Source organism: Triticum aestivum, chromosome 2B (genome assembly GCF_018294505.1).
Source record: "Triticum aestivum cultivar Chinese Spring chromosome 2B, IWGSC CS RefSeq v2.1, whole genome shotgun sequence".
In the NCBI taxonomy this organism is placed as follows: Eukaryota; Viridiplantae; Streptophyta; class Magnoliopsida; order Poales; family Poaceae; genus Triticum; species Triticum aestivum.
Window position 1 is genome coordinate 660,852,135 of NC_057798.1, and position 18,536 is coordinate 660,870,670.

Consider the following 18,536-nt stretch of genomic DNA (forward strand, 5'->3'; position numbering starts at 1 on the left):
TGCAATTTCTTGGTTCATTTATTTACATAACTCTGTACCTTATCTCTTCTAATGTATGTACAACATTTATTCAGTGTGTATACAGTAACAAATTTTCTAATGTATGTACAATATTTGCTGCTGTTTGTATTTCTAACTAACTGAAAATTGCTATTTGCATTGCTAACTAACTGAAAACTAATATTTGTATTGATAACTAACTGAAGAACTGCTATTTGTATTTTCTAATGGCTGAAATCATCCAAGTCTGAAGCATTTTTCTTGTTTTTGTTGTGCTGGATAGATGCCTAGCAGCAAAGTCTGGAGCATATTTCTTTGTCTTATATGGTTCACTCATAACACTAGTTGCTGAAATTACCTGATGCATTTTTCTTTCTCTGCTGCCACTAATCAATTCTGCACTGTCCGAAGCACTTTTGTTGTCCAGTTGTGTTGGATGGATGCACAGGCGTAAGTGTGGAGGATGTTTTGCTTTAGAGCATTGCTATCCATTGGATATGGTTTGCATGGCGGACACATGGCCGAATGTTAGAGCATCTCCACCCGCGCCCCCAACACGCCCCCTCTTCCCGGCGATTTTTTCGCGCCGGCATCGAAAAACGGCCCAATCGCATTCCCAGGAGCCCGTTTTTCGTCGGTTTGGGCCGAAATTAGCGCCGGCCAACCCAGACCGAATCCGGCGCGCTGGGGGCGCCCGGGAGCGCCGGGGCGAGCCGTTTTGGCGCGAAAAAGCCGCGGGCCCGCCGAGTCAGCGACGCGCGCCTCGTCGTCCTCGGAACGCCTCGGTTTCCAGCGTAGAATCAATGGCAAGGTTGCCGCCGGTCAGCCTTGTCATTGATTCCTCGTCACGGGTGACGCCTCCCCTCCCGCCAGGCGTACACACAACGCGGGGCTATAAAAACCAGTGCCTCCCCCTCGCCTCTGGCCACACCAGCCCACAGCCGCCCACCGACCGCCGCCGAGCTCTGCCTCTCTCCCCGTGCGCAGCTTCCCTTCCCTCTCTCCCAAGACATCCGATGGCCGCGCTATTCCCCGGCGATGTGGCGGCGGCCAACGGCTTCGGCCCCCGCTCGCTCCACGAGTGGGAGGCCTGGCTACTCTTCGAGGCGAACATCCCAGCGTAACCGGACATGCGCGCCGGGCCGACGGGGTGGAGGCTCAGCAACGGGGGCGTCCTCATTCCCCCGGTGCCCGATGTTGAAGCGTGCCCCGCCAACTTCGCCGTCGAGGTCGACCGCGTGTGAGCGTCCCTGACGGAGGAGCAGCGCACCCTCCCCCAGTACACCGCCCACAACCATGCGTCGTGGGCGACGTACTTCCAGTGCCGCCAGGCGCAGAGGCTGGCGTCCACCAACGGGGCGTCGGTGGTGGGGGGCGTCAAGAACGGCGAGGGCCGCTGCGTATGGTGGGGCGCCCCCGGCCGCTCGCTCCACGACATGCTGGAGTACCTCGAGGGCGGCAATGACCCGCCGCTGGCATACCCTGCCGCGGCGGCCGCCTTGGTCCCCCGCCGGAGCGCTGGGCAATGGATGCCCAGGAGGTTCGGCTCCTCCTCGACTTCCTCCTCTCACTCCTCCTCCTGCCCCTCTTCCCATTCTTCCGGCTCGCCGGCGGTGTTTGGCGTCAAGGCTGAGCCCGCAGCGGAGATGCCGCTCGGCCGACGCACCCGCAGCGCCGACATCGTCATCACTGAGGGCGTCCGGCGCGCCTTCTCCTCGGCTCCTCCACGCTACGTCAAATCGAAGACGGGGCCGGAGCTCGCCGTCGTGAAGACGGAGCCCGGGATCGCAGGCGGGGAGCTCGACGATGCGGCGGCCTTGAAATGGGCGCGCTATGATTGGGTGCGCATGGAGATGGAGCGCCAGTGCCGTGCCTACGAGCAGTTCAAAGTTCGGTGTCGGGGCCGCGACGAGGGAGGCGTCGTCGTCCTCGACGACAGCGACGACGACGCGCCGCCGCCGCCACCGGTCCGCCAGGGCGACGCCGGGCAGGTGTCCAGCACGGGCGGCCGCGTCAAGGAGGAGAAGGCCGCCGCCGACGACGGCGGCGACGTCGGCGACTTCGTCGTGCTCAGCGACTTCTTCGGCCCTTAAGTTGTAATTGCGGTCCTTTTTTAAATAACTTTGCTATGTAAAATGTCGAACATGTCGAATATATGCCCGGTTTGCCAAACTTTAGCCAAATAATTTGTTTAATTTGACAAACTTTGCTAAATGCCTTTCTTTTAAAAACATAAACGGCGTATGTGGGGCGGCCGTGGGTCAGCGGCTGGAAACCCACTCGCCCCCACGCCGATTTTTAGCGCCGGCTCGTCCCAGGCGGCGATTTTACGAGTCCCCTTAGGGCCAACGGCTGGAGATGCTCTTACAGCCTGACTGCACATAAGGAAGCCACGTACGCGGGAGCACGGATGGAAGCATGAGAAGGGAGCAAGCAAGTCTTGTCCAGAGTGGCTCTAAGATGGAACCCTGCTGTGTCGGCCTCACCCCTACACGGCGCTGCCGCTGCCGCGCCTATCACCACCTCGCCAGGGCTCCTCCTATATATCCATCCCATTGCCCCCCCTCGTCGTCTCACTTCCACCAGGCAGATCGAGGCCGCCCCTGCGCAGCGAGGGAAAGAGACACACACAGCACAGCGCCACCAGGCAAGTAGTAAAAGGCAAAAGCACGGCACATTAAAAGAGAGGCCGGACCGGACCGGAGCCAAGCAGCAGCAGCAGCAGCAGCCGCAGCCGCAGCCGCAGCAGAGGAGAGAGAGCATATATGGCGATGCCCTTTGCCTCCCTGTCGCCGGCAGCCGACCACCACCGCTCCTCCCCCATCTTCCCCTTCTGCCGCTCCTCCCCTCTCTACTCGTAAGCCGGCCGGCCAACTCCCTCTCCTCTCTTCTTTCTTTATATCTGGCGAGCTCTATGTCGAGGTGTTAGCTAATGCGGTGACCGGCTCCGGCGTCTTTGTGTTCGTGTGTGTGCGCAGGGTAGGGGAGGAGACGGCGCATCAGCAGCAGCAGCAGCACACGATGAGCGGCGCGAGGTGGGCGGCGAGGCCGGCGACCTTCACGGCGGCGCAGTACGAGGAGCTGGAGCAGCAGGCGCTCATCTACAAGTACCTCGTCGCCGGCGTCCCCGTCCCGCCGGATCTCCTCCTCCCCATCCGCCGCGGCTTCGACTCCCTCGCCTCGCGCTTCTACCACCACCACGCCCGTAAGTATTTCCTCCTCCTCCTACCTCGGCAGAGTATTTCTATCTACATGCTTTTGCATTCGCCCATGCGATTTGCTCGGGTTGTTTATTGGGATCGAGAGATTCAGGTGTACTCGACCCCCATCCCATCTCTTTGTTAATTGCTCCGGTCATTTGTTAATCGTCTCCCGGATTTGGCCGAGCAAAGGTCCCATTATTCTAATCCAAGAAGCCCCGCGCCCTGTTCAAGATTTGCTCCTACCACCTACTACTACCATCTAGTAGCATCTCCTGTCTCGGTGGGTCTTTTAATTTATTTGGGATTCAAGAAGCCTCATGTGCTTCGATTTGATTAGATGGCACTAGTTGAGTCTTTGCTTGGCCCAGGCTAAAAAGTGGAGTAGTTTATTGGTCCTTCCTTGTCATGGGGGTTATTCCTGTCTGGTTGTTGGGAGCCTTACCCACGCATTCACTCACTGCCGGAGCTGGTCCTGCCATGCCACGGACGATTTCAGCGAGCCGTCCTGCGTCGCATCACATGGACCAACGAGAAAAAAGATCAATAATCAACCTCTGCTCTGTAGTAGATGCGCACAGTTCCTCCTTTCCCCGGAAATAATTTCGCGTTCCTCGTTCCTGCGGGGTAAATCAATGATTGGTTGGGTGGACAAACAGATAGATCCAGGACGGCCGACAGCGACGGCTCTCGCCCCCGGCCGGCCGGCGGCATGACTGATTGCCACGGCCTGAGACTAGACGCGTTATTCTTTCGTCTTGCGTCGGAATGGGAGGCGTCTCCTCCTGATTTGGTTTTTGGTCCATATGCATGAGCCGTCGCATCATTGTTGACTTGGGTTTGTGCGTGGTTTTCCTGTGTGTTGCAGTCGGGTACGGTTCCTACTTCGGGAAGAAGCTGGATCCGGAGCCGGGGCGGTGCCGGCGGACGGACGGCAAGAAGTGGCGGTGCTCCAAGGAGGCCGCCCAGGACTCCAAGTACTGCGAGCGCCACATGCACCGCGGCCGCAACCGTTCAAGAAAGCCTGTGGAAACGCAGCTCGTCGCCACGCCCCACCACTCCCACTCCCAGCAGCTGCAGCAGCACGCCCCCGCCGCCAGCGCCGCCGCGTTCCACAGCCACTCGCCGTATCCGGCGATCGCCTCTGGCGGCGGCGGCTCCTTCGCCGTGGGATCTGCTCAGCTGCACATGGACAATGCTGCTTCGCCTTACGCGACCGCTGGTGCCGCCGGAAACAAAGATTTCAGGTGATCTCCATTTACCTTCTATGCATGCTCTGCTGTCCTGCTGATCACTTGCTGTTTTTATCTTCTCTGCATGCTCTGCTGCCGTGCTGATTAGTTTTTCTTTACCTAGTCGTTGGTGTCAGGGCCGATAACATGTGATGTTCCCATTTTTGTGCTTGATTGCATCAGTGGACAAGCAGAGCCTGTGTTGAATCAGACTAGCACTAGTGCTCTTCTGACACCGTTAGTACTACTGTGATCTGTGCTTTCTTAGGTAATTGCTTTGCAGTAGTATATCTGGCCATGCTCTCTGGGGCCAGATTTTGGCCTGGGAAGATTGCGAAACAGAGTGGTGCTCTGCTCTGCTCTGATGCAAGTTCAGAGCAGAGCGTTCTTCTAAACAAGATTCACACGCATACTCTGCCTGCAAGAGATGAAACTGTATCTGGGTTTTATGCTCAGACCTAGCCCCTGCTGCTCCCTGCTCCTGCTCCATCTTAGACCTGACATTTATTTTTGCTGCCTTTCTTCCTCTGCTGACCCATGTTTGTTTTTCATGTTTGGGTTTGGCTAGAAAATAATGTCAGTTCTGCTCCAGCAAAACTTACCGGTTTCTGCCTTTCCCTGCACCTGAAACCATCTGAAAAGGCTAGCATGATTATTATGGAAGCCCATGACCTTTTGCCCATCCATCCATCCTAAGCTTTTATTTCTGGGGTTTGCTTCATCAGAACTTTGTGATGAGTTACCAGCAATGTCCCTTTACCGAAGCTCCGTCTTTGTAGTAGGGTTACCTACCTGCGGGGCAGTCAGCACATGCATGATGCTGCGTTGCTGCCAATCATGCTTGCTTAGATGTCTGGCTTTCTTCTTTTGTAGTATTGTTTTGTATTGTTTTGTTTTACTCTGTCACGAGCTCCTGCTTTAAAATGTGCAGCAACAATTGCCATGTCCCTTTTGTTTTGTCTAGTAGCCAAGAAACGTGAAGCCTACTGTATATCCCTGATCATCACTGTCCAATAAGTTTCAGCTAGTATAGAACTCCAGTACAGTGAGGAGAACACCATTATGTGTGCATGAATGATTAAGTGCTATGTGATTGTGAGCTAACTTGTGCAACTCAGGTATTCTGCCTATGGGTTTAGGACTTCGGCGATGGAGGAGCACAACCAGTTCATCTCTGCGGCCATGGAGACCGCCATGGAGAACTACTCATGCCGCCTGATGCCGGCCCAGAACTCATCCTTCTCACTCGCCAGCTACCCCATGCTGGGCACCCTGGGCGACCTTGACCAGAGCGCGATCTGCTCGCTGGCCAAGACGGAGAGGGAGCCTCTGTCCTTCTTCGGCGGCGGCGGCGGCTTCGACGACGACGACTCGGCGGTGAAGCAGGAGAACCAGACGCTGCGGCCCTTCTTCGACGAGTGGCCCAAGGACAGGGACTCGTGGCCGGAGCTGCAGGACCACGATGCCAACAACAGCAGCAACGCCTTCTCGGCCACCAAGCTGTCCATCTCCATCCCGGTGACCAGCTCCGACTTCTCCACCACCGCCGGCTCCCGCTCGCCCAACGGTATATACTCCCGGTGAAGGTGAACGTCGTCCGCCGGCCGGCCTGATCTCTGCTGATTTTTGCCGAAGCTCTCTGGTCTGGCCCACGACGGACGTCCTCAAATCATCACAGATGAGTGAACCGACCGAATGCGTCTGTGAGCTGACCGCCGCCTGCTTGCTCGCTCGTTTTGTATGGATGCTGCCTTAACTATCATCGCCGTGCAGCACGAACGAAGCACTACTTGTTTATTTTTCTTCCCGTGATTTCACAGCGCTTTGCTTAATTTTCTTTCTTTGTTTTGCCGTGTGTCGGCCGGAACTGTACGAAGTTTTCTATAGCCTCGATGGTCCAACTGTTTCCCGCGCAATTACTGTTGAAATAATCTTCCCTTTTTTGGCCATCATATAAGTAAATGTATGCGATGCTCTTTTACTTGATGTGTCAATCCGTCACATGGCTGGATGGAGTTGAGAGCAGCGCCTCGCGTGTTTTTGCTTTGAGGTGGGGGTGGCGGCAATCCTTCCCCGATCCGGGCATAGCTTCCGCCGCAATCCTCCGACGAGTAGCATCCTCCTTTTGATGGATGGGCAAGTTATGGGAGCATTCGGGGCGTGGATAGCCATTCCTGTTTCCTCTTTTCGACTTGCTTTGGCGTGCTGAGATGAGACGCAAGGGGGCACGGTTCGCCTCCCCTGGTCTGGTCAAGATGCATGGGCACCGATGATTTGCTTAAGGAGGAGGAGAAAGTGCGATGATGCGAGATGCTGGATCTGCCCGCGCAAAGCTTCCGGGGTTGGTGGAGGAACAGGCTGTGAACCCTTGAGCGTGGGGCCGTGTTGCTGGTCTGGGAAGCACGCGACGCGGCGGTACCGTTTTAAGTCTGTCCTAGTGCAGGGTACCTACTATACGTCAGTGGTGTACCGGCAACTCTGGCGTGTGGTTTGGCACGCAGATGGATCGGGATTCAGGGTGGGTGTGCTCTCTTTTCTTTGGTTCTGGTGCATCACGAGTGGACGAGACGACGGGACGAGGGCGCATCATGCGACGGAAAGCGAGGGCTTGTTGCATGGTACTACTACCACACCTCGTCACCTCGCATCGCATCGGCATCGGCATCGGATAGCTATAGCTTGGGCCATTGGGTTTGGGTGGACGGATCATGGACGAGGACGGGGGGACGTAGGCTTGGTACCTACCGGCGGCATGTGGTCGTCCAGACCAGTCGGTGGGCGCGGCCGTGCGTCGTACGTGCGTGTGTGGTGCAAAGCGGTTTCGCAACGCCCGGCAGGACCGGCGACGGGCATGTGCGCCCAGGCGAGTGCGCGCCGCGATCACGCAAACGCTTCTTCCTGCGATCGAGTTAGGTCGTCGGAAGGAGTAGGACGGACGTGGTAATCCTTGCGAGTTGCGTTGGTCCCCCGACACCCGATGGATCGGACGGGGCGTGCGATCCATCCATGTGTCCACGTACTGTGTCGTGTTGCGTGTGCTGCAGCCGGCCGGGCGCTGGGTACGTGGATTCTGGATCGCGTTCAATGGCACAACGTCATGGGCGCATCGCATGGCCACACTCACAGGGACGGTAGAGAACTAGGAGAGACTAGAGAGAGCCCTGGCGCGGAGGCATGCACGTGAACGTGAAGCTCCTCCATGGGGGCTCGGGGCTGGATTTACGAGGGTCGACACCCCACGCGAAAGCCGATCAATGTTGAAGAGCTCCTCTTCGGCGCATAGGACGGCCAAGACTCGATCCTGCGTCGCGCATAGGGATGGCAGTTTTGCCCACGGGTATGGGTACCCGCGGGTACCCTATCCGAAAACAGCGGGCATGGGTAAGAGTTTGAGAGATTTTGTACCTACGGGTAATGGGTATCCATACCCGCAAAATATATGGGTAGGGCATGGGTATGAAAATGTGCCCATGGATAACCCAATGGATACTCATAGATAATTAATGAATAAAAATAACTCCTATGACATGTGGGATCAACATCCAACTCCCATGGCCCAACCCTAAATCCCGTACTCCTTAATTGGCTATAGCTCATAGGCCTATAGGCACATGCTCGTCACTCCTCCTACATCCTATGTGTCTCCTCAAAACAATGAAATCTGAATTTATCATCGCCGAACTTTTATTAATCTCTTGATCCAGCGATTCCTGATTCCCATCGTCACCTCCCATTGCATCGGGTTTCCACTAGCTATTGCTCATACTCGCATGATTCCTCCAAAAAGCCACCCACCGAAGGAGGCCGCATCGGTGCTATACTGCCTGCCCATCATCGCTTGAAATTTATACTTGTCTATCTACCCTTTAAAAATTTAAATGCTATGCATTGTATGTACCCATTGGGTATAGGATACCCGATGGGTATGGGCATGGGTATAAGTTTATATCCATGGGTATTGAAGTGGGTGGGTATAGAAGGTTTCTATGGGTATGGGTTTAGGCAAAAGAAGGTTGTATCCACCCATACCCTATCCATTGCCATCCCAAGTCTCGCGCACAAGGATGAACCGACAGCACGTTTCCACTGACCAACTCGGCCACTCGAAGTTGTTGTTCAGTATTGAAACACTGCTGTCATATTAGTACACGACAAAGCTATTTCCCTGTTTTTTCCTCTAGTGCTGTACTTTGATTAGTGTGGGTAGTTTGGTGTCTACGCCTAGGATCCTTAGTTGAGCCAAACAATCAAACAAGCAACGATTTTGTTGCTATTTTTAAGCGAGAAAGCTATTTTCCTGTTGACTGGAAATTGAACCCAGCCCGGCTGGGATTTGTTTGATGCCAACAATCAACCCACCGAACTTCATTTGATGTCCTATAAGTGGAAAATAACAATGTAACCTTTTTAAACCCCACGCCAGCAAAAGAAAATATGTTTTTTTACCCTGCAAAAAGAAAGAGCTGGGTAGCTTCTATTGGTAATTTGACCCAAGGAAAAACAAGTTGAAAATATGCCCGGGTAACTTCCTATGTAAATATCATGGTATTTTTACGCACGCACCACGGTCCTATTAATTTACGTGGAAATACTACGGTAATTTTGACCCGGAAAGAAAAGTTGTTTTGCAACATACACTAGTAACTTCTATGAAAATAATATGATAATTTCTAAATCGCATACTTGATAGTTTACGTACAAACATCATGATAGCTTCGATCCTGGAAAAAAAGTTAGAAACATATCTCCGGCAACTTCTGTGTAAATAACATAGAATATCATGCAGTCCCATGAGTCTCTCCTCAACGAACAAAAAAGGCGGCTAGGATTTCTACCTCCCGTCGGCGGCGCCATCGATCTACCACATATCCGGTGGCCTTATCGCCATGGGCGTGTGGTGGATCCCGACGCTTGCCGGCGGAGGACTCTGTTTTTTGGTGCTTTAAGTTTTGTTAGGCTTTGTGTCCAGCTCAGGAAAACAAGACGGCAGTAGTTTTTTGAAGTTATCGGGCTAGATGTACTATAGTTACGAACATAGTTATTTTGTAGTTATCGGGCTAGATGTACTATAGTTACCAACATGGTTATTTTGTGGTTATCGAGGTAGATGTACTATAGTTACCAACATGGTTATTTTGTAGTCATCGGGCTAGATGTACTATAGCTACCAACATGGTTACTATGCAGTTGTCGGGCTAGATGTACTATAGTTATCAACATGGTTCATTTTCGTAGTTATCTGGCTGCATGTGGTATAATACACGTCTGGTAGCTTATGCGAAAATAACATGATAATTTACACATCGCAGACCTGATAACTCATGCACAAACACCGTGATAACTTTGACCTTAGAGAAAAAATTGTTGAAGACCCCCCCCCCCTCCCCCCCCCCTCCCCCCCCCCCCCCCGGCGATAGTTTCTGCATAAATAGCATGATAATTTACACACACGGACCTGATAACTCATGCACAAACACCATGATAACTTTGACCCCGGAGAAAAAAATGTTGAAGACATCCCCGATAGGTTTAACATGAAAAGCATGATAATTTACACACCACAGATCTGATAACTCATGCGCAAACACCATGATAACTTTACTCGGGGTGGTGGGTGGGGGTGGCGGAGGTGTTAACTTTCATATAAATACCACAGTAAGTTTGATCCAGGGGTGGTGGGAGGGGAGGAAGTTGTTTGAACACATACCCTCCCTCCCGATAACTCATGTTGTTGAAAATATACCACGGTAACTCATGTGTAAATAGCATGATAATAGACACTCGTCAGACCTGATAACTTAGCCCTACCGTAACTATTTGCATGAAAAAAAATCGTCAGAATATATCAACATAAAATCTAGTTTCGAAGGTCTCGTCGCGATGTATTTTTTATGTGATAACGATTTTTCTATCGGACCAACGGTTTTGAGTTGTAAAACATTTTGAAGTTTCAAAAAGGGGGGGGGGGACTAGGATGACATTAAAATTTTTTCTCTCTAATGCATGCATGCATGTGCTTGTGAAGAGAATGTTGGAGGAACTTTTTTATGTCTCGGTAATTTCTATGTAAACAACATGATAACTTATGCACCACAGGCATGATAACTTATGTAGCACACGTGGTAACTTTTACCCCCAAAAAAGTTGTCGGAATGTATCAACATGGGATCTAGTTTTGAAGATCTCGTCGTTACGAATCTTTTATGTGAAAACATTTTTTCAATCGGAGCGACGGTTTAAGCTACAAAATATTTTGAATTTTATTTTTAGATGAAATCTTTGGTGACGTTAACTTTTTTATTTTTTTCTGCATGCAACTATTGTCCAACAGGGAGAGAGTCTACATGCATGCACCGAGGGGGAGTTTGCATGCAGTATGCATACGTAATTAGAGGAGAGGGAGATCGTCTTGATCTATTGCTTAACTTCCGAACAATAGGAAGTTAGCAAAGTCCTAAAAATAAAGGATAGAACTGAAAAGTGTTCACGAATTTGTAAATACTCCTCGAATTTAAAATGTTACAAATTTGGAAAAAGTTCATTAATTTGAGAAAAGTTCGCGGATTGGAAAACGCTCACTGATTTGAAAGAAGTTCACGAAATTGAGAAATTTTTGCGAGTTTGAAAAAAATTCACAAGATTGAACAAGTTCGCGGATATGAAAAAAGGTTGCTGATTTGAGGAAAACTCATGAGTTTGAAAAACTTTCCAGATTTGAAAATAGTTCGCTGATTTGAGGAAAGTTCATGAGTTTGAAAATGTTTGCGAAATTGAAAATGTTCACGGATTAAAAAAGTTCATGAATTTTTAAAAAGTTTGCCAGTTTACAAAAAAGCTCATGAGTTTAAAAAAAAATCATGAAATTGAAAATTTTCACGTGTTTGAAAAAGGTTCTTGAATTTTAAAAAAAATCAGGAATTCCGAATATTTTTACGAATTTGTGGAGTGTTTGAAAAAGAGGAAAAAAGGTTAAGACGAGAAAAAGGAAAATTGGTAAAAAAAACAATAGAAAACCCAAGCATAAAAAACCATAGGAAAATACCTGAACCAAAGTTAGCTATAGTGTACATGGGCCAGCACAATGAGATGGCCGCGTACCAGAAAAGCTGTAACCGGTGCTGAAGGCGCCAAATAGGAACACAACACCATGTTGTCCCTTGCTGTTCAGTTGAGAACCTTGTCCATGAGGTCCCAAACCAAAACCAGCCCATGGATAGCATTAACACACAAAGTACCGGCCACAGCTGTGTAGGGCAAACCCGCAAGGGAACGATACATCACCCGTACTGATTCTTATGACAGCAGGCATACAGCAATACACGAATATATTTCCTACATTGTGTAGCATTTCTAAAGGCAGGTTTATGCAGGCCAACACTGTAGCGCACTCAAGTTGTTTTCCTGCGGTTTTTTAATTGATTTTTCACCATTTTTGCATTCGCATTCTTCAGGTTTCCTTTTGGTTTTTATTAGTTTTCTTCGGTATTCTCTCTTTTTTTCTTTGACTCTCTTCGGTTTTACCAAGTTTAATTTTTTTTCGTTTCTTTTTTCCCTTTTTGAAAACACATTTCCAATTATTTGTTACACATTGTACATTTTTCGTGTACATCCTAATTTTTTTTAAATACATGATTATAATTTTTTTCAAATATATGTTTTAGTGTCTACCTTTTATACACATTGTACATTTTTTGTATACATTTATTTCATTTTTTATATGAATTTAATATTTTTAAATACACAAGTAACTTGTTTTCAAATACTTGTTTGGAACATTTTTTCGGACATGCTTCAAATACATGTTGAAACATTTTTCTAACTATAAAAACATTTTTATACATTGGATAAAATTTTCTATAAAAATATTACAAATTTTTTTGATTGGATGAAATTGTTTCTAAATGTAATGTACACTTTTTTGAACGGTATGAAATATTTCTATGAATTGCATGAACATTTTTCCTACATTGTGTAACATTTCTAAAAAATGTCACAATGTTTTGAAACCCGAACATTTTTTATGTCTCATATTTTTTTCAATGGTAAAAACATTTTTTTAAAGGTAAGTGAATGTTTTTTCTTACACTGCGTTTCAATTTTTATATGTGTGATGAACACTTTTTCTAAAATTTATTAATTTATTTATTCCACAATGGATATATCTTTAGTATATTGCCAATATATAAACATAAGTAAAAAAACATGTGTGATGTCACCGTGATGAGACCATGTTGTTACTACCTGCTCGCTGAGGCGACACTTGCGTAGGAGTCGTCCCGAACGATACATAGTCGCTCCAGTAAACCTGGGATGTTGTAGTTTTTCACACAAAAGATAAATGGCAGGCCCAATATGCACTAACTTTTGATGGGATTTTTTCAGTTATTTTTCCAATAAGGATTTTCATTCATACAGTTTTATGTTAATAGTTACCATGTTTTACAAAAAACAGGGATTTCGAAAATGTATGTATGAATTAAAGAAATGTTCGTGAATTTAAAAAATGTTTGTGAATTTAAAAGAAAAATCTTGAATTCAAAAGAAAGATGACATATTTGAAAAAGTCATTGTTCCTGAAAATGAATTTGAAAGAATATTCTTGAATTTCAAAAAGTAATCACTGATTCAGAAAATGTTGGCCGATTACAAAATATTTGGAAACAAAAAAGAGTTCATGAATTTGAAATAATATTCTTGAATTCTAGAAAAAGTTTGTGAACTCAAAAGTAGTTCATGCATATGTTGGAAAAATGTTTCCTATTTAAAGAATATGATTATGAATCTGCAAAGATGGTTGTGAATTTGAAAATGTTCATGAAATCAAATAAAGTCTGCCATTTCTAAAAAAACTTGAATTAAAAAATTGCAAAAGATGTTCATCAATTTAAAATGTTCATGAATTCAAAAAGTGATCATGAATATGAAAAATGTTTGTGAATACTATTTGTGTACTGAAGAAATATTCATGAATTTTAAAATTGGTTGTGAGTTTTAAAAAATTGAATAGAAAAAATGTTTGTGAATTTAAAAGAACTCATGAATTCAAAAAATTATCGTGAAATATAAAATATTTTCATGAAGGAAAAATGTGTGTGCGTTGGAAAAATACTCAAGTTTTTTTTAAAGAATGGCTAATTAAAAAAAGATATAGAAAAAAAACGAAAATTAAACAACAAGATAAAAAGAGAAAGAAAAATACTTAAAAGGAAAAAAACAAGTCAAGGAAAATGCCTCCTCCAAAGCCGATGGAAACACACAAGAAGAGAGAGCCAAACTCGGTCGACCCATACAATGTGTGCGCCATTCGCTTGACGTTGCCGGAGTAGAAGTAGAGGGAGGAGGAGCCATTCGCTCGAAGCTATGGTGGAGAACTAGAGAGGGGGGCGCCCGAACTCTACGGGAGAACTTGTGTTCAATAGAGGAGGCACCCCATGGATATATATAGGTGGAGGGAGGGTGGCCGTCTTAAAGGACAGGCCTCCCGCCCCTAGGGAGGCGGCGAAGGAGGTGGGGCCCCTCCCCAAACCCTAGCTACCCCCTGGCTTGGGGGCAAGGCCAAAGGGGACACCTGATGTCTCCTACACAACTTATTCTTGTAGACTCATGTAGACTCGTGTTGGGCCTCTAAGCATAGAGTTTTGTAGGACAGTAGCAATTTTCCCTCAAGTGGATGACCTAATGTTTACCAATTCGTGGAAGGCGTAGGATTAAGATGGTCTCTCAAACAACCCAACAATCAAATACAAGAAATCTCTTGTGTCCCCAACACCCCCAATACAATGGTAAATTGTATAGGTGTAATAGTTCGGCGAAGAGATGGTGATACAAGTGTAGTATGGATAGTAGATATAAGTTTTTGGAATCTGAAAATATAAAAACAACAAGGTAACAAGTGATAAAACGGATCACAAACAGTATTGCAATGCTTAGAAACAAGACATAGGGTTCATACTTTCGCTAGTGCAATATCTCAATAGTGCTAACATAATTGAATAATATAACAATCCCTCAGTGTGCGAAAAGAATCACCCTAAAATTCTTATCTAGAGGAGAATGTAAGATGGAATTGTTTGTAGGGTACGAAACCACCTCAAAATTATCCTTTTCGATCAATCTATTGAGCTATTCCTATAAGTGTCACGAACAACCCTAGAGTTCGTATTAAAATAACACCATATGATACACATCACCCAACTCTAGTGTCACCTAGATACTCCAATGTCACCACAAGTATCCGTGAGTCAATTATATGATACACATTAAACAACTTCAAATTCATAATATTCAATCCAACACAAAACTTTTAAAAGTGTCCCAAGATTTCTACCGGAGAAAGTAGGATGAAACGTGCATCAACCCCTATGCGTAGATTACCCCAATGTCACCTTGAGAACCCGCGAGTTGAGTGCCAAAAGATATATCAAGTGAATCAATACAATACCCCATTGTCACTATGGTTATTCATATGCAAGACATACATCAAGTGTTCTCAAATCCAACAAGTATTCAATCCGATAATAGTGAAACCTCAAAGGTAAAAACTCAATTTGTCACAATGAGATAGAGAGGGAGAAACACCATATTATCCAGCTATATTAACAAATCTCGCGGTACATCAAGATCGTGTCAAATCAAGAACGCGCGCGCGAGAGGGAGGGAGAGAGAGAGAGAGAGAGAGAGAGAGAGAGAGAGAGAGAGAGAGAGAGAGAGAGACCAAACACATAGCTACTTGTACATACCCCTGGCCTTGAGGGTGAACTACTCCCTCCTCATCATGGAGACCGCCGGGATGATGAAGATGACCTCCAGTGACGATTTTCCCCTCTGGTAGGTGCCAGAATAGGGCTCCAAATGGTATTTCAAAGGTACAGAGGCCTGCGGCGGCGGAATCGAAGTTCCCCAAGCTTAATTCCTGCTCGTCCTCGAATAGGTAAATGATAAAAGAAATAATTTATGAGGTGTGAATGCTAGTATAGTGCATAAGTTTGATCAATGATATTTTCAATCACTTTTTCTAGCATCATAACATCAACCCTTTCTCATAAAACTCATCATGATAAAGTAGCAATCAATTCACATGTTATGGTTCAAACAAGACATTCTCTTGAAATTTAACAACCTATGTTCTTAGTCACCAAAAAACTGCAATTCAACTTATCTTCAATAAAGTCTAACTAAGAGCTTCACATACTCAATTATCATATAGTCTTCTATGATTTCCAGTACTCAAAGCATATTTTTAGAATAAATAGCATCCATTGAACACAGAGAAAGAAAGGGGCTTAATATTTCTCCTCCCAACTTATTTATCATAGAGATAATTGACAGCCATAATAATTCATGATCAAATATATCTAACTATCCATATGCTCCTGGATCTTTCCCCGCCACATGATGCTTGACAACTAGAGAATAATTGAGGTTGAAATGAGAAGTAATACTTTTGACTGTTGCATAAAAGTAAATACATAAAGTAAAATATAGGCCCTTCATAGAGGGAAGCATAGGTTGTCATGCACTCTTTATTTTTGGATGTGCAAGCCCTTAATGCAAAAGAACGTCATGTTATATTGTCCCTTGTGATAGCAACCTTTATTATGCAGACCATCACTTTTATTTCTTTATCATCACAAGTTTGTACAATGCTTATTCTTTTTGCACCGGTGACAACTTACTTGAAGGATCGTATTAAATACATAGGTAGATATAGTGGACTCTCATGGCAAGAAACTGGGTTTAAGGGTTTTTTGGATGCACAAGTAGTACCTCTACTTAGTACGAATTTTTGGCTAGCACAAGCTCCTAAGCAAACAAAACATGTTGGAGGATCCATAACAATATAACTTCTATGCAAATATACTCAAACATAACTCATTGTGTTGTCTTCCCTTTCCAACTTTAACTAATTTGCTCAAGTTTGGAAATAATTAATGGGTATTCACAATCATAAAAGATGTCCATGAGTTATATTGAAAGTTATCTTTATTATACTAATCATTCATGAATTGCTTGTATGACCAATATTGTGATTGTCAAACTTGAATAGATTTTGCTTTCTAAACAAATATGAAGCTACTACTAGGTATGATACAAGGATATGAAGGATATATAATTTTAGCTTCATGATATTCAACTCACTCAACAATTTTCTCATAGGATATAAGTGAAGCACAAAAGTAAATGACAAACTACTCCAAAAAGATATAAGTGAAGATCAAATGAGTAGCTAAGTAATTAGGTAGCCATGTGAGGCCCTCTCTCATTTAAAAATTTCAGATCTTATGTATTTTATTAAAACAACAAGCAAAACAAAATAAAATGGCATTCCAAGGATAGCACACATCATGTGAACAAGTAAAAACTTAGGCTCAATCGAGACTAACCGATAATTGTTGATGAAAAATGTGGGATGCCAATCGGGGCATCCCCAAGCTTAGATACTTGAGACTTCTTGGAATAAATACTTGGGATGCCTTGGGCATCCCCAATCTTGAGCTCTTGTGTCTCCTTAATTCCTCTCATATCACGATTTCTCCAAATCTTAAGAACTTCGTCCACACAAAACTCAACAAGAACTCGTGAGATAAGTTAGTATAAATCAATGCAAAACCTTATCATTCTCTAATGTAACAAATCACTAAAATTAGTATTGAACATTGCATACTAAATTCCTCTGCATATTTAATACTCCCATCCTCAAGTAGAATCATTAAACAAGCAAACATATGCAAACAATGCAAACATAACAGCAATCTATCTAAACATGACACTCTATAAAGGATGAAGTAAGATCCATACTTATCTAACTCAAAAAATTATGAAAATTTACCACACTGTAGAAAATTTATCATAGCTTACCGTGTAAAAATTTAAATATTTTACTACATTCTGAATTTTGTAGAGAATTCACAAAATAGAGTGCAATTTTCTGTTTTGAAACAACAACTCATATACTTGCAAACTAAGCACGGTGAAGGCTATCCTTGACACTTTTATTGAAATAAAAGACACAAAACATTATTCTAAGTAACACCGAGCAAATATCAACAAAACAAAATGATGCTCCAAGCGAAACACATATCATGTGACGAATAAAAATTTAATTTCGAGTAAGGTTACCGATAATGTTGAAGACGAAAGAGGGGATGCCTTCCGGGGTGCTTGGATTTTCCTTCAATATTACCTTGAAGTGCCTTGGGCATCCCCAAGCTTGGGGTCTTGCCACTCATTATTCTCCTCATATTGATATCTCACCCAAAACTTGAAACCTTCAATCACACAAAACTTAACGGAACTTTGTGAGATGCGTTAGTATAATAAAACAAATGATTCACTTGTGTACTGACAAGACAAGATTCATAATTGTTCTCACATGATGACTACTATAATCTACCATTTCCACAATTTATATTAACCAATATAAGTCAATGAAACTATAAAACAAGCAAATTATGCATTGAAAATAGAATCTGTCAAAAACAGAACAGTCTGTAATGATCTGAACAATGACCATACTTCTGCAACTCTAAAAATTCTTAAAAATTAGGACAATGTAGGAAATTTGTATATCAATCATGTGTAAAAGATTCACATCAAAATCACATTCCATTTAATTTTAGAAATTCCTGGACTGGGCGCAAAAGTTTCTCTTTTTTGCACAGAATCAAGTCAACTACCATCAACACAATCCCAAAGGCTTTACTTGGCACTTTATTGAAACAAAATATATAAGACATGTTACTACAGTAGATTAATTGTATGAACACACAAAGGCTCTAGGTATAAGTCTTGGGTTGTCTCCCGACAAGCGCTTTTCTTTAATGCCTTTTTAGCTAGGCATGATGATTTCAATGATGCTCACATAGAAGTAAAGAACTGAAACATAGTGCGAGCATCAAGAATCATATGCTCCTCTCTCATAACAATTTCCAGTAGCATCATGAATGGATGCAACAATATAAGTATCACATAAAGCATTCTTTTCATGATCTCTAAGCATAATATTTTTGTTACTCTCTGATAACACACAAGTATAGGGGATCGCAACAGTTTCCGAGGGTAGAGTATTCAACCCAAATTTATTGATTCGACACAAGGGGAGCCA

General features: G+C 44.9%; 1 protein-coding gene across 1 annotated transcript; it reads left to right on the forward strand.

Annotated features, from left to right (window-relative positions):
- The first annotated feature begins 2,561 nt into the window (after positions 1-2,561).
- LOC123046556 (growth-regulating factor 3) lies at positions 2,562-6,384 on the forward strand. The gene is made up of 4 exons (XM_044469953.1): positions 2,562-2,857; positions 2,979-3,205; positions 4,069-4,447; positions 5,551-6,384. The coding sequence occupies exons 1-4, from the start codon at positions 2,766-2,768 to the stop codon at positions 6,014-6,016; spliced, it is 1,164 nt and encodes a 387-aa protein (XP_044325888.1). The 5' UTR covers positions 2,562-2,765; the 3' UTR covers positions 6,017-6,384.
- Positions 6,385-18,536: the final 12,152 nt, after the last annotated feature.